The 15117-nt window shown below is 27.3% G+C and overlaps 1 protein-coding gene across 1 annotated transcript; it reads right to left on the minus strand.

Moving 5' to 3' along the window:
* Nucleotides 1-2387: 2387 nt before the first annotated feature.
* Nucleotides 2388-5024, minus strand: LOC130813240 (uncharacterized). Its single transcript, XM_057679027.1, has 2 exons — nt 4508-5024; nt 2388-2812 (listed from the first exon to the last, which is right to left on the minus strand). Exons 1-2 carry the CDS (start codon nt 4994-4996, stop codon nt 2504-2506), a joined length of 798 nt encoding a protein of 265 aa, XP_057535010.1. The 5' UTR covers nt 4997-5024; the 3' UTR covers nt 2388-2503.
* Nucleotides 5025-15117: the final 10093 nt, after the last annotated feature.

Genomic DNA, 15117 nt, shown 5'->3' on the forward strand with positions numbered 1-15117 from the left:
TTACTGCAACAATGACATTAACATCAATTCGTTACAATTAGTAAGCATTTTTTTTATATAATTTTTTTGGATTTTATGCTTTAAGTAATTATAAGGGGCTCATTTGCATTATGTGTAAATATTTTAAGTGAATAAAAAAAATCAAATTAGTAGAGTAAAGATAAGTAGAGGTGCAAATAAACAATTAAAATAGTTGTAAAATATGTAGAATAAGAGTAAACTTAAAAAAATGAATGAAAATGGGGATGAATATGATTTCTCTTATTTGTACTTCCTCTGTTTGAATTTACTCGCAACATTGGATATAATTACACTATTCACTTATCTCTCTTAATTTATAATTAATTTATAATTTTTAAGTTAAAATATAATCAAGTGAAATCTTGTTTAATTTGCTCGATGCAAAGATTATTAACATCAAATTTTTATAATTTTTTATTATACATAATTATAGATATTAAGGATGAAATTAGTGCATTGGACTTTGTGAAAAAGCAAATGTTACAAGTATTTTGGAACGGAGGAAGTAGTAAAATATCCCCACCCTCTCCTAAGGTAAATTTATACCCCATGAGGGAACTGATTGTTGTAATTTTATCCATTTTTTATTACTTTCTAATCAATTCTTTCACCTCTCTATCAATCAAACCTCTTTAATTTTTTATCTAATTAACTTTGTATTCTTACCCTAAAAATTTACACACAATCCAAATGAGTCCTAAAAGAAAATAAAGAAATTCCGATATATGCATATCCTCAATTAAAAACCAGTGAAAATTTAGGAAAATGGGTAAAAGTAGTTAAAAAGTGTTGGTCGTAGCAAAAAAAAAAAACAAAATAAATAAAACAGACTAAAAAGAAAAAATAAAACAGATAGAAAAATTTATATCGTAAATTTTTGTGTAAAACAGTCTCACAGTTAGATATTATTTATATACAGTTAAATAGATCAACTAATACAATAATTATTATCATATAGACTTTTAATTTGGAAGTGAATCGAAAGACAATCTCACACATATGCATGTCAGATTATATACTTATATGAGTAAATGGTAACGCTGAATGGTAAGCTATATGATGGATTGCTGTTTTGTCCCTTGCATGAATTCCAGGGTTATTTCATTGTCATTTGTCTTACCAAAAGCCTGTTCTTTTAAACAAAATTTCCCCTTGTCTTCTGATATCTGACCAGTTTATCAATGTTACTATTATTGTCAGTCTTAACGTAATTAGCACAGAGAAAACTTGGAAGAAACAACAGTGAATTAAATAACAGAGAAAAAAACCCTAAATATCTACCTTCATTTTCTACAATTAGTTAGAATTTGACATATAAGTTAGAAGTACATTCATGGAGTATACTTTTACGTTTTTTAGTTCGTAATTGTCTCTACGATTTATAAAGTTATTCTCATAACAAATATACACAAAAATTTTAAAAAATAAAAAATTTTAAATGGTGAATATATTATTTATTAAATAATACATTTAATAGAGAAAAATTGGGACCGTAAATATTAAAAATATTAAACTTAAATTAGTGGAAAAATATTGAAACTATAGTTATTAAAAAACTTTTAAATAAAATTAGTAGGAAACATGTGAGTACTATAAATAAAGTTTATTTTTTAATACTCCAATGTCAAACTAAGACCTAATATTTTATTCTTATTCATGTTAATTCATTTATAATTCTGATTCATTTTTTATATATAATTCCTCCTATTCACCCTAATTGTTTCATTTGACTTTTGACTTTGTTTTTTTTTTTTTTCGCTGTTAACTTGTATTTTATACTTAATCTAGCTTTATGTTATAACATAGTCAAGTAGGATCTTGTTTGATTTGTTTCAATGCAAAAACGATCATTAATCTCAACCTTTTACAAATTTTTATAATGCACAATTAGAGATATTATAGATAAAATTATTACATTGAATATGTTCATTCAATTAGAACTATTAGGATAAATAGAAGGAAATATATTTTTTTAAGGAAGAAATGTTAATGTTTGGAACAAAATATGAGTGTCTTATTGTCAAACTCAAAAGCTAATTATAAAACAAGAAATGAACTATTGAATAAAAAGTACCTCTTTTAACTTGACAAATGCATGCATGCATGCACATGCATTGTACATACAAACTAAGTACATTAATAGATAGAACTAGTACTCTTAATTTTTAATATGATCCCTAATTAATATATATATATATATATATATATATATATATATATATATATATATATATATATATATATATATATATTTATTGAGATTTCAACTATTTTGTAAGCATGTTATCTGCTTTATTATCAATTTCAAAACTCCAAAAATTGATTTTGATATTTTACTCTATATAAAATAGTAATATGTCACAAAATCATTTTTTGGAGTAGAGAAATTAGTTTCCTTACATGAAGTGAAAGAAAGACAAATAATTCATAGTAGACAATTTTTAGAAAGACAAAAGACTAACACTTGTAAGGGAGAGAAATCTTAATGATCACAGAAAAAAAGATCTTCCTTCAGAGAAGTCTTGTCTTTGTTAGGGAAAAGCTCCAAGGTTTTGAGGGGTCTTCTAGTTGGATACTCATCATCATCGTCATCATGGTCATGATGATTATTATCATTGCCATGATGATGATGATCATCTTCTAATCTTATTGTCATCATCCTATCATCATTTGTGTTCATCCTTATCATTGATTGCTTTGTGTTTTCCGTTTCATGCTTTCTTTCTGATGTATTATCCATCTTCCAAGTGTATGAATTTGTCACCTGTAGCACTAAATCTTCAGCTCTTTCCTAAACCTTTACATCCATAATTAAAAATAAACACACACACACAATACATATAGGCTGTTTGGATACATTGGTTTTTTGTTGATTTTTGACTGTTGCTTGTTGGTTGTTTAAACAGCCAAATAAAGTGTTTGATAAATAGTTTTTAAGTCAAAATAAAAAAGTTATTCCAATTAGTTTTTTTTATTGGCTTTTGACTTATTATTAATTTTTTCTTTAATAAACAGCCAACAGCTAATACTTGAATTTACCAAACATTTTAATAAATAACTAACTTTTTCAGCTAGCTTAAAAGCCAACAAAAACAATTAATATTTTCAATTAGTCTAACAAACAAACTAAAAAAACTAACAATCATTTACCAACAATCAAATGCCAAACAACCCGATACGTTCTCTTTTAAATATGAAATTGGCGATAATTATTTTTAGTAAGTTTTTTAATTATGGTATAATTTTTTCAGTTATGATTGGAGACTCACTTTATTTTAGTAAGAATTTGGTCACTTTTATATTTTGGTTCAAAAAAAAAAGAATATTTTTTCAAAATAAAGATTTGAAAGAATTAAGAAAAAAAGTTTGATACTCCTACTACTTCAACATGAAAGCAGGAACACTGTTATTGCAGCTCTAATTACTAGCTAGATCTGCATCCTAAAAGGTAAATGCTAGTTATCAATCATGTCTTAACCCCCTAATGTTTTAAAAAAGCAAAGAATCTTGTTAGTTAAAAAAGCCACTGATATTATCCATAAAAATAGTCAAGAATATTCCTTTCTAAACATTTGTTCACACGAGTAAGTTTTAATAAATAACGCTGAATTGTAAAATTAACAAATTACTGAATTTGATAGGATAATAATTTTACAATTTTAATTTATTTTTTTGTTTTTTTATTCTAGTAGATTTTTTTGTCTTTTTATGATTATTTACATAATATGGTAATTAATTAGGAATTATTATTTATTCACCTTTGGTTGTATACTTGTATATGCAAATGTTAATGGAAAATATAGCCATACCTCCCTTAAAGGAAACTTAAATTTTAAAAAATAAATCACTCTCTCTTTATAAATATATTTTAATGAGCAACACATCCAACCACTTTATTTTTAAATTTTAATTTTTAATTACGCATAAGTCAAGAAAAAGAAATAGGAAAAAATCAAACCTAAAACTTTAATTATCGTCTAAGAAGAGTCTCTTTGCTCTAACCGTAACATGATTCAATCCTCTTGATCACTTCATAATTGTCAATTAAATTAATATACCAATCATCTTTTGTGGGTTTTTAAGACACCATGTTTTTTTTTTTTTTTTGATATTTTAAGGGATTCAAATATATACAAAAACTGTAAGATAGAAACTTTTGACAAATTAGTTAGAATATTTTTCTCAATCTAATACCCTTTTTTTATAATTATTTAGGAAACCTTAACTATAAATAAAATATTTGGTTTCAAATTTAATTTGTAAAACTACCCAATACTAATATGTAACCACAACAAGTCAAAACCCTAATTCAACAAATCAGATAAACTCTATAAACCAAAACAAATTTAGTATAGAAAATAGTGTCTTTTATATATATATATATATATATATATATATATATATATATATATATATATATATTTATATTTATATTTATATTTTGTTAGTAACAGCAAATAAAGAAAATATATATAATAAAACTTGCCTGATGCAAAGCAAAGCGTGATGAAGTGAGAGGAGGAAGCTGATGGAACAAGCCATGTGAAGGCGGCGTTGGACGGCAACAAGATGATGGTGGAGGTAGTGGTGGTAGAGGTGGAGGAAGAAAAGAGGGATCAAAATGAAGATGATGATTAGGAAGATGTTGAATTAAATGTTGATCAAAGACATGATGATGATGATGATGATGATGATGAGGGTGAAAATTAGGTAGAGGATCATAATGAGAAAATGTGATTTGAAGATGTTGTTTACCAATAAGTTTTTTCCTAAGTTTTTGTCTTTCCCTAGCCTTATGATTTTGGAACCAATAAAAAACATTTTTACCTTCAATTTTGCCATAAAGAGAAAGATGGGAAGTAATGTGTTGAATTTGAGAAGCATTAGGGGTTCTTAATCCTCCTTTATACAATTCCTCTAAAATCATTACTTGTTCTGGTGTTGGACACCATCTTGTTGATGCTGCTGGTGACATTATTAATCATTAATGTAGCCTAGCTTTCTTTCAATGGTGAAGAAATAAACTGTAAGAGTTTAGGCCAAATGTGGGGTATAAATAGAAGGTGAAAAGTGTAAGACTCTTGGGAGCTAGCTAAAGGAGAAGTATGAAGTTAATAGTTCATATAATGACAAATGTATGCAACTGTGTAAGAAAATAAATGTTGGTGGAAAGGAGCTAGCTAGGTTGGGGGCCTGGTTTGATATTTATGTCATGTTTGATGTTCACTTGGGGGTTGTGCTAACACAAATTTTTGAAAGAGACAATTTATCTATTTTAGATACGTTTCTAATTGGGTCAGCTTAGTTTTTTGAAAAGCAAGAAATTAAAAAATTAAAAATAAAACATTTTTCAATTCATGAGCTTTCTCTTTTTATAGATACCATCCTTAGCTTTACTCCTTAGCTTCTCCATCTAGTCATTCAAAACTATCCTTCTTCTTCTCCAATATAATTTTCATCATTTGAAAATAATTGTATTAAGGTTCAATTAAGATTAAGATTTTAGGTTGACTAGACTGAAGATTGAGAATAAGGTTAAGTTTTGAAGCTTCTACAATGGACATTACTTCATCCATGGACGGATGGACCATTTGCAGTTGTTTAGTAGACATTTGATGAAGTAGATGAACTAGGTGTTTAATACATATAAAGTAGTTGCATATCAATGTAAAGTACGAGTTTTAAGTAAGTGATGTAGGTGTTTATGATGTATAATGTATGAATTTTAATATGTATAGTAGGTGTTTATAATATGTGAAGTAGGAATTTTAGTCTATTAATTTAAAATTCATATCTAAAGTAGATGTTCATAGTAGTCATTTTATCGCATTTTCTGTTTCTTTATTTTACAAGTTAATAAGTAGATATTTAAACTACTTATAGTATATATTTTAAAGTATTAAAGTAAGAGTTTTAAGATCTAAAAAAAGATATTTTAAGATAAATAGTAACTACTTTAAGATAAATTAGTAGGAGTTTTAAAATACAAGGTTTTATTCTATTTTACTATATGAATCACAAACATTAATTTCTACTGACAAAAATACCTAACCATGATGACTCATTAAAATACCCACTTTTATTAATAAAAACATCTATTATAAATCATCATAATTACTACTCGGGCATGAAAAATATATACAGTAAACTATTATAATACATACTTTTACTGGTAAAAGAAACAATTATGACTCATTGAAATACATACTTCCACTGATAAAAATATTTATTGTAAATCTGATGTATAAAGTAGGGGTTTTCAGTATGTGTAGTATGTATATAATATTTCAAGTAGGGATTTTTAGTATTTAAAGTAGATATTTTTGCTATATATAGATTAGAATTTTTGATATTTGAAGTAGGAGTTTTGAATATATAAAGTAGGTGTTCATAAAAGGAAGAATTTTTTAATGTGAAGTGGGAGTTCAAATATTTGAAGTAGGCATTTATGATATGAGAAGTAGGTATTTATGAATTACTAACTAAGTGTTTGGAATAATTGAAATTGGTGTTTGGGATGTGTAGTAGGGAATTTGTTTGGAAATTTCCCAAATACGACCTATGTACAAAGCATAATCACTAGAACAAATACGTGTAGCCTCACAATGACTGGCGAAGAATCGTTGCTCGGGCAGCCAACTTAGGCGACAAATCATCCTGGACCTTCTGCCTCTAAATGCTGAATTTTGCATATTTTCTTCGATTGCTCCTTTTGGCTATTCCAAGACTCGCCTTACACATAGCGTTCATCACTCCACTTTCACAACTAAACCAACACCTATACATATCATCAAGTTTACATAAAGAGATCAAATTTCTTTTTCAAAACCAAAAAATGTCTAATATCCACAAAATTTTTAACTGTCCCATTAAACATCTTGATGTGGACACGCCAAATAACAATCACCTTGCATATTTGATTATTTCTCATGGTGACACTTCCTCAATCCACATTTTTGTAGGTACCATAGAAGTCCCTATTGAGAATCGTTGAATGAACAACCGAAATCAAGATTACATTCGTCTTTCCCTTTAAAACTGTGGGTAGTGACTAACACAGCCTCATCATCGATAACTATCAAAAACGTTGTTGGAATTTATGTTTTTTTCATTTCTAACAATCCTTCTTAATGTACCCCGTCAACATATTGCAATAGTATTATGTCTTAGGTTTGTTAAGAACCTTCACACTTTGACTTACCTTTGTAGATGTTGACGAATCTATAGAATCAAACATTGGTATTATTAAAGAATTCTTAATTTTTTTCCTTTTAATTTGATACACTTTTTATTTTGATTTTTTGAAATATTTCTTTACTTTCAAAATTTGTAATGAGACTTTTTATTTTATCCTAAACTCTTACTCCCTCCTATTCATTGATTTAGAGACAATTTCTTATTGGGTCAATTCATTGATTATGTCTAATTTTTATTTTTGTCATTTTTTTTTACCCTTATACCCTTACTACAACAACACAGCAACACATAAATATCAATACCCTTTATGGAAAAAGAGAGTTTTCCACCCACTTTTAAGTGATCCCCCACGCCTCCTTAGTTTTGGTACAAAACTCAAATGTCCCTTTATTTATGAATAGGAGGGAGTATTTTTTTTAATCTTTGCCCTCAATAATGTCTTTTGAGAACTTATGTCTCATCCTACGCTCATGAAAAACTTATTTTCCATTGTACCGTCCACGTAGAACAGTACATAGAATATATGTTTGTTTATTCTTTGGATTAAACCACTATTTGGTATTATTTTTTTAGCAAATCACTATTTGAGATGGCGGTTTTATCCAAATTATAATTTTGAAAAAAAATAAAAAAAATCTAAGAGTAAACCGCAATATCATATGATGGTTTATCTTATTTAAAAATTTTTGATGAAAAAAATTATGGGCTCCGTGAGAGTTTATAGCCGAAATTGCAATATTGATTTAGTTAAAAACCAAAGGCATGGAATTACGTCATGGAATGTTTGCAAGCGTAGTTAGTGACGAAGTTGTACATGAAATGTCGTGGTTGGTGATCGCAAGTTCTAGACTTGTTGGAGAGCTAGGTAGCCTAAAATTTTTTATTTTTAATTTTATCAATTTACAAAAAAATCGCATTTTAGATATCGGTTTTCTCTTTTATATAAACTATTGTCTAAGTTGGCTGTTTGCCATTAAAAAAAAATGTTATTCTATATGGACGGTATGGAGAAAAATATGTTTTCATAAAAAAAATGAGAATTATTTTTTAAAAAAGACAATATTGTGTAAATATACTCTATTTTTCTTTTATCATGAGCTGATTTTCTTTTATTTTTTCCTTTTCATATATTTCCTCCGTTCTGAAATACTCACTACATTTCGATTATACGCACTGTTCATCGTTCAAGTTAATTTTATATATTTCGATTAATATGTAAGTAAAAATATAGTCAAGTGAGATCTTCTTTGAATCGTCTAATCGCATACTTTCATAATTTATAATTTTTGAATTTGTATAATTCAACATGAAAATAAACAAAATAATATATTAGAATGCATTAAAAGTGAAATATAACAAATATAATAAAACGAAAGAAATACTCATTTACCGAAAATTTTGTAAAAAAAGGTGTACTCTAGCAATTTAAAGGGAAGGTGGGAGTAATAATAAAGAAAGAAAAAAAAAAGGACATAAACAGTATAAGGAAAAAGATGCAGGTTGTCATACTGATGTTTCCCATCAAGGATGCATTGAGTATATGTCTTCAGGAAGAAGGCAGAGAGAAAGGGGGAGATAGAATGAATGATGAGAAGGGACAGAATGAGGAATTGGTATTATCATATACATATGAATGTGTGGTTGAGAAATTTATGATTTCATAATTATATATTTTCTACCGTATATGAAAAGAATCTAGTAAAATAACAGTTATTTATAAGGTTAACAAATCACTTTTATGTAATAGAATTTAATAAAATGAGAATTTTGTTATTATAACTTATCTTTTTTTATTTTGTTGATTTTATTATTATAATTTTTATATTTTTGTAGTGATTAGAAATTTTTGCGTATTATACATGTAAGTAATGTCATATTTATCTATACATTTTGTTTCTATCACTTAAGTATTTTAGAACGGATGTAATAGATTTCCTCCGTTCTTTAAAGAGGCTCCCACTTTCCACTTGTTCTTCCTATAAGAAATATTTTTATTTACTTCCATATCACAAATTTTTGACAAAAATAATTTTACTCATCCTCATTTTAATATTTAAATAATATTTATGGTCCCCACATATCTTTCACTAACTTCATTTTAATATTTTTATATTTCTTATGGTTCAGACATATTTTCCACTAACTTTATAAAAACATTTTTTAATTAGTTGTGGTCTCTATATTTTTTCCACTAACTTTTATTTAATATTCTTTTAGTATTTTTGGTCTCCATTTTTCATGCATCAAATTTATTATTAAATAAAATAATATCTCTACTATCTAAAAGATTTTTCTTTTCTTAATTCCCGTGAAAATTTTTTATGGGAATTTTATTAAGAAACGGAGGGAATAATTGCTTATGATTTTAATTTTCTTCTCTGTTTCATAATATTGGTTACACTTTCTTTTTTCATCTTTTATTTACATTACTTGTCATAAAATAACTTATCTTATTTAACTTTACTTTATTTCTACTTCATAGTATACCATCAACTCTCATACTCTTGCCATTATGTAAGGACAACAATAATATTTTGTTATTGTTATCATCTAATTATTTCCCCGAAACGGTGTAAGTGTTATGGGACTGAGATAGTATATTATAACGTTTTTTTTACTTCTCATACATAATTTTTTTTTTGGAAATATTGTCCAAAATAATTCCTCCAATTGTCTATCTGCTGTGAATAATTCCTAATATTGATTATTTCTAAATTATCCAACCTTTATATATTATTTGCTGATAACACCGCTTTTTAACATTTAAATTGGCTATTATAGGTGCCTATCACCAAAGAAGAGTTGGGTTCTACCAACGAAGAAGTATAAGGGGGAAGAAGAAGTGAATGTAACAGCTAATAGGTACCTATAGTAACCGGTTAATATGTGAAAAGGAGTGTTATCAAAAAATAAAATATAAAGGTTGGATTATTTAGAAATAATCATTAGTATGATTTATTCACAATAGATGGGCAATAAATAAGATTATTCTGAACTTTTTTTTCACAATACTTATATACTATTTCCATGTGCCCCAATAGTTCGCAACAACAAAATATTGTATAATTATTAAGAATATAATAGAAACAATTAACTAGTCTGAATATGATTATAAAATTAGAGAAAATAAAAAAATATAATTGTAACAGAATTAACTAACGAAATTAATTAGGACATTACCCAAAACATAAGTGTATGTAGTCATAATACTCGTATAGTAAAAGGGGTGATTATATACATTTTTGGATGGATGGGATGCTTGGGTTGTCATATAGCAAAACAGAATGATTGTTCATCAGTTTTCAGATAGACAAAACCCTATGCAGACTCACATCTCTTTCTCAAACACCTACTTCTGTTCGAACTGTAAAATGGATAGTAGAACTCAGGCTAGCATGACATCTAAAATTTTGAGTTATTTGGTGGAGCTTACATCAGTTAGTATGTTTTACACATCTACTATACTATTAGTTTTATAGACATATTTTAGTGTTTTTCCCTTTTTTTTTTTAAAAAAAAAAAATTGTTATTTTATCAATTTATATCCTTTATTTACTATTATTTTTTTCGATTGTCGTCCTTTGTTATTTTCTAACGACAATTTTATCTTTTTTCGCTAACAACGACAAAGTTTTTTAGACTTCAAATGGTTGTTGCAATCCCAACGTTTTCTTGTAATAGTTCTCAGTGGATAAATAAGCAGAAAACGTTCCAGTTATGTGCAACATATATGCCTAAATCCATCGGGTCTATCAACTAAGGGGCTTTAATATTAAATAAAATCTAATATACTATAGCGTATAAGATATAAAGGGTGGTAGAAGATACTAATAGAAGTAAAAACAATAGAGAGATTCAATTTGAAAACCTGACAAACTATAAAATTATCAAGTTTTCTCCTCATATAAGTTATAACCATTACATAATTTTGTTCAGTATTTTAAGTTGGATTTTTATGTAGTTATGTCACTTTAGCTAATTAATAGGTCAATAAAAATTTCTTCACTGGACTAATATTCAATCCAAATTAAGTTGAAAGAATTCTACACATTTTTTCTTTAATTATAAAAATACAGGCATTTTTCTTTAATTAATAGCTCACTCACCATTAATTTTTACCATATAAAAATAGGAAATAGCACATCAATCATCATTATATAGTCATCATTATATAAAGACTAAATAATCTGTTGATAATTATTTTAAAAATCAAATTAATAACAGGTAAATATTCTTTTCTAAATAAAATTTGTTATTTTTATTAGCAATTAAAAAAAACAGGAAAATATAAAACTTATCAGTATGTATTAGATCCTCACAATAATAATATCTCAAACAGACTTACAATTTGTAATTATTTGTATTTTTGAATTATAAAATACATTATTATGACTGGTCACTTGTATTGTCAAAAATGAATAAAAGAAGCAACAAAATAATTAAAAGCACATGTGAGGAAGGCTACGGGATAATAACAGAATCTGTGCATGGCTTTTTAACTCAACATGCACCCTGCGATTGTGAATAGTATTGTCTCAATGGTTAATCGTTAGTACACGAATAAGACAAAAAAATACTCCCTCTGATCCAAATAATTAGTCCCATTTGCTTGGGCACGGATATTAAGGGTTGTGTGGGGTCATTAAAAAGGGTAAATAATAAAAGGTAAGTAATGAAGGATAAGTAGTGAAGTGTAGTTGGGTAAGTAAAGTATATGGGGGTATATTCGTAATTACTTGTGTGAACTAAGGGTATTTAAGTAAAAAAAGATTGCCAAAAATAGAAATGGGACTAATAAAAAGGTTTTGCCAAATAAAAAAAATGTGACTAATTATTTGGATCGGAGGGAGTATGAAAGAAAGAAATGGGACGAAATAAAGAACTTGAATTTGTGGATGAAAGTTAGTAAGAAAATATGAGGTCATGGTTGAATTTAAAAAATATATTAAAATTATTAGATCAACCCAAAGAGATTATAGTAAATTTGTTGGGTCTAATTAAGCTAGCGCTCTGTAACGATACATGCTTTTTTTTAATTTTTAATTTGCATCAAATAAAGTTGCATACAAATTAAGATAGCGAAGAAAATGGTAAAAGTTTCTAATGTTATATCTTTGCCTATAATGACGTACATAACGAGAAAATATTAATACATAATAAAAGCAAATTATTTACATGCGGTAAGTATCATTAATTTTGTTCGATATAGCAAGAAAATTTTCAATATTGCTCTTATTTGCATGTCACAAATTGAATAATGGACAGATAAATGAAAAAATAAAATAAATGTGAGATTTTTACTTAAAAAATTACCATAATAAGAATAACGGTATAAGTAAAACAGAAGAAATATACTATTCAATAATACTCCTACGTAGACCTTGAAAAATTAATCCGACTCAAAAATTAATCCGAAACTCATCTAAAAGGAATGGGTTGAAACCCGCAATTTTGACCCAAAAAAAACATCATCTAAAATTGTGTTGCTATTTTTATCGTGATTTGGCAAATTTAAGTTAATGATGGAAAAAATAAAATGGTGACTCGTTGGGTCAATCCAAACCCACCCCATATCCAAAGTGACCCAACCTGAAACTATCCCAACCCAAAAATAACCCGACCAAAACTGATCCGACCCGAAATCCGAGCAATCGATGATTTTCCCAAGTCTACTATATATAAACAACAATAGGTGGCCTAATTTAATTGAACAAAAGTATAAATAAAATAAATTTTAAATTCAACACTAACTGATTTTTGGGTTGATATTTTGGTTGACTTTGACTTTTGGTATTTTATTATTGATGGAAAAGTTAAAATGCCTTCCGTAAATAGAAGTAATTTTTCAGCCAGTTAAAAGGTTGACTTTTAAACCAATTTGAAAAAACTAACTTTCTTAGCTTTTTTTTCCAGTGCCTTATTGGTTTATTTTTTTCTTTAATAAATATCTAACAACTAACACTAAATTTTATCAAATACTTTTCTAATTTAATAACTTATTCAACTAGCTTAAAAGTAATAAAAAAATGAACGCATTCGATTGTCAAATAAGTCACTAATAAAAATCTTACGCTCATTAGTCAACAAGAAGTTGCTCAAAGACCCCTTAGAGTCTACACTAACAAACATTTTGTTAGGTGTAGTAGAATGACTGCCAGCATATAACAAACTTTTACATATTCTATTACAGTGTTTAGAAAACGACTTCTCCTAGCCATTATTCGAAATGATACATAAATGAAGCTTACAATATATTTATAATTATATTTTTTATCTTATCTAAATTTAAATTCTAAACTTTATCCTTTGTTTATTCACCACAATAATAAACATGCCTGCAAATATAAATATGTCTTGTCATTTTTCATGTGTGTAAATTGGTGCCCCCAATTCAAGCTCCATACAACAAGGACACAACAATATATTAATATCTCAATTTTGAATTTCTTTTCTTATCTACCATAATATCTTATGGAATATCATATCTAATACATTGAAAATATAAATTAGTTAGTTTTGAATATGTTTAGATAATTGCTAAGCATATAATTTGGTATATAATCTGAATGTTAAGGACATGTTGAGGGATAACAATATTTATAATTAGCCTTCATCAAAGTTTGGCCCTAAACCTCTTTGTACGTCTTGGTGCATGTTGTTTGCTGATGATATTGTTTTGGTAATGCTAAGTCACTATAATAAAATTAACTTTTTGCAACATAGGATTTAGTGACATTTAAAAAAATATCATCGGTTTTTATTTTTTTGTGGGATAATTGTTGGTTTTAATTTAATGTTCCACTATAAAGTGATTTAGTGATACTTTATTGGGCCTTTCGTGACATATGTAATTATTACTATAGTCTATAGTGACTTTTATAAGAAATGTCATTAGATCCTACATCGCAAAAAATTTTAGTATGATTTGTTATTATGCTGATAAAAATTCTAATAAATGTCAGTAAATTCAGTTAATATACCATAAGAAATTTAAAGTATAGAAATTTAAATTAAATGTCACTAAATATATCCCACTAAAAGTATATTTTGTTGTAGTGAGTTAGAACGATGGAGACAACAATTAAAGTCACAAGGGTTCAAATTAAGTCGAAGTAAGATGAAATACAGAAAGCGCAAATTCAGCACACACAAAATAAGGAGAGATGTTACAAAGCTAGAAGGGATAGATTTCGATCCAAGTAGATGCTATAAAACCTTGGGTCATGCATTATTTTAAAGCATCAAAAATGGTGTGACCCATATAATTAAGTTTAGGAGAAAAAATGAAGAGCAACTACTTAGATATTAAGTGATCTATGTGTGCCTTTAAAGTTAAAAGGGAAAGTTTTATCAAATGACCATTTGACCAGTACTCCTATATGGATCGGAATGTTGGGCTTTTAGAAATGATAGTCAAATATGGAGATGGGAGTAGCAGAAATATGAATACTTTGAAGGATGAGTTTGCATATCTTAAGAGATAGAATTCAAATCAAAGATGAAACAAAATAGTTGACGATGGTTTATTTATGTGCAAATATGGAGTATATAGGAATTTGTAAGGAAGATTGAAAATTAGAGCTCACTTCTTCGTTCTTCTTTGCTTCAAATTCGTGGCATGTTTAAGTCTTTGCTTTCTCATCCTTGCCCTCATCAATACAAGCTAGTTTAGCTTTTTCCCCACTAAGCGATCAAACTCATCATCATTTATTAAACATTTGGTTCTTGACTCAACAAAATCTTGCCTTTATTCATTTAAATTTTGCACAAAGCAAACTCAAAAGACAAAGAATGCACTTGTTAAAATTTGTTCTCATATAGAAAAAAGAAATGAGTCAATGGAAGTATTATTTACCGAGAAATTTATTGTAACATTTCCACTTTTAAAGAAAGTAATTA

This window comes from Amaranthus tricolor, chromosome 5 (assembly GCF_026212465.1).
Source record: "Amaranthus tricolor cultivar Red isolate AtriRed21 chromosome 5, ASM2621246v1, whole genome shotgun sequence".
Lineage (NCBI taxonomy): Eukaryota > Viridiplantae > Streptophyta > Magnoliopsida > Caryophyllales > Amaranthaceae > Amaranthus > Amaranthus tricolor.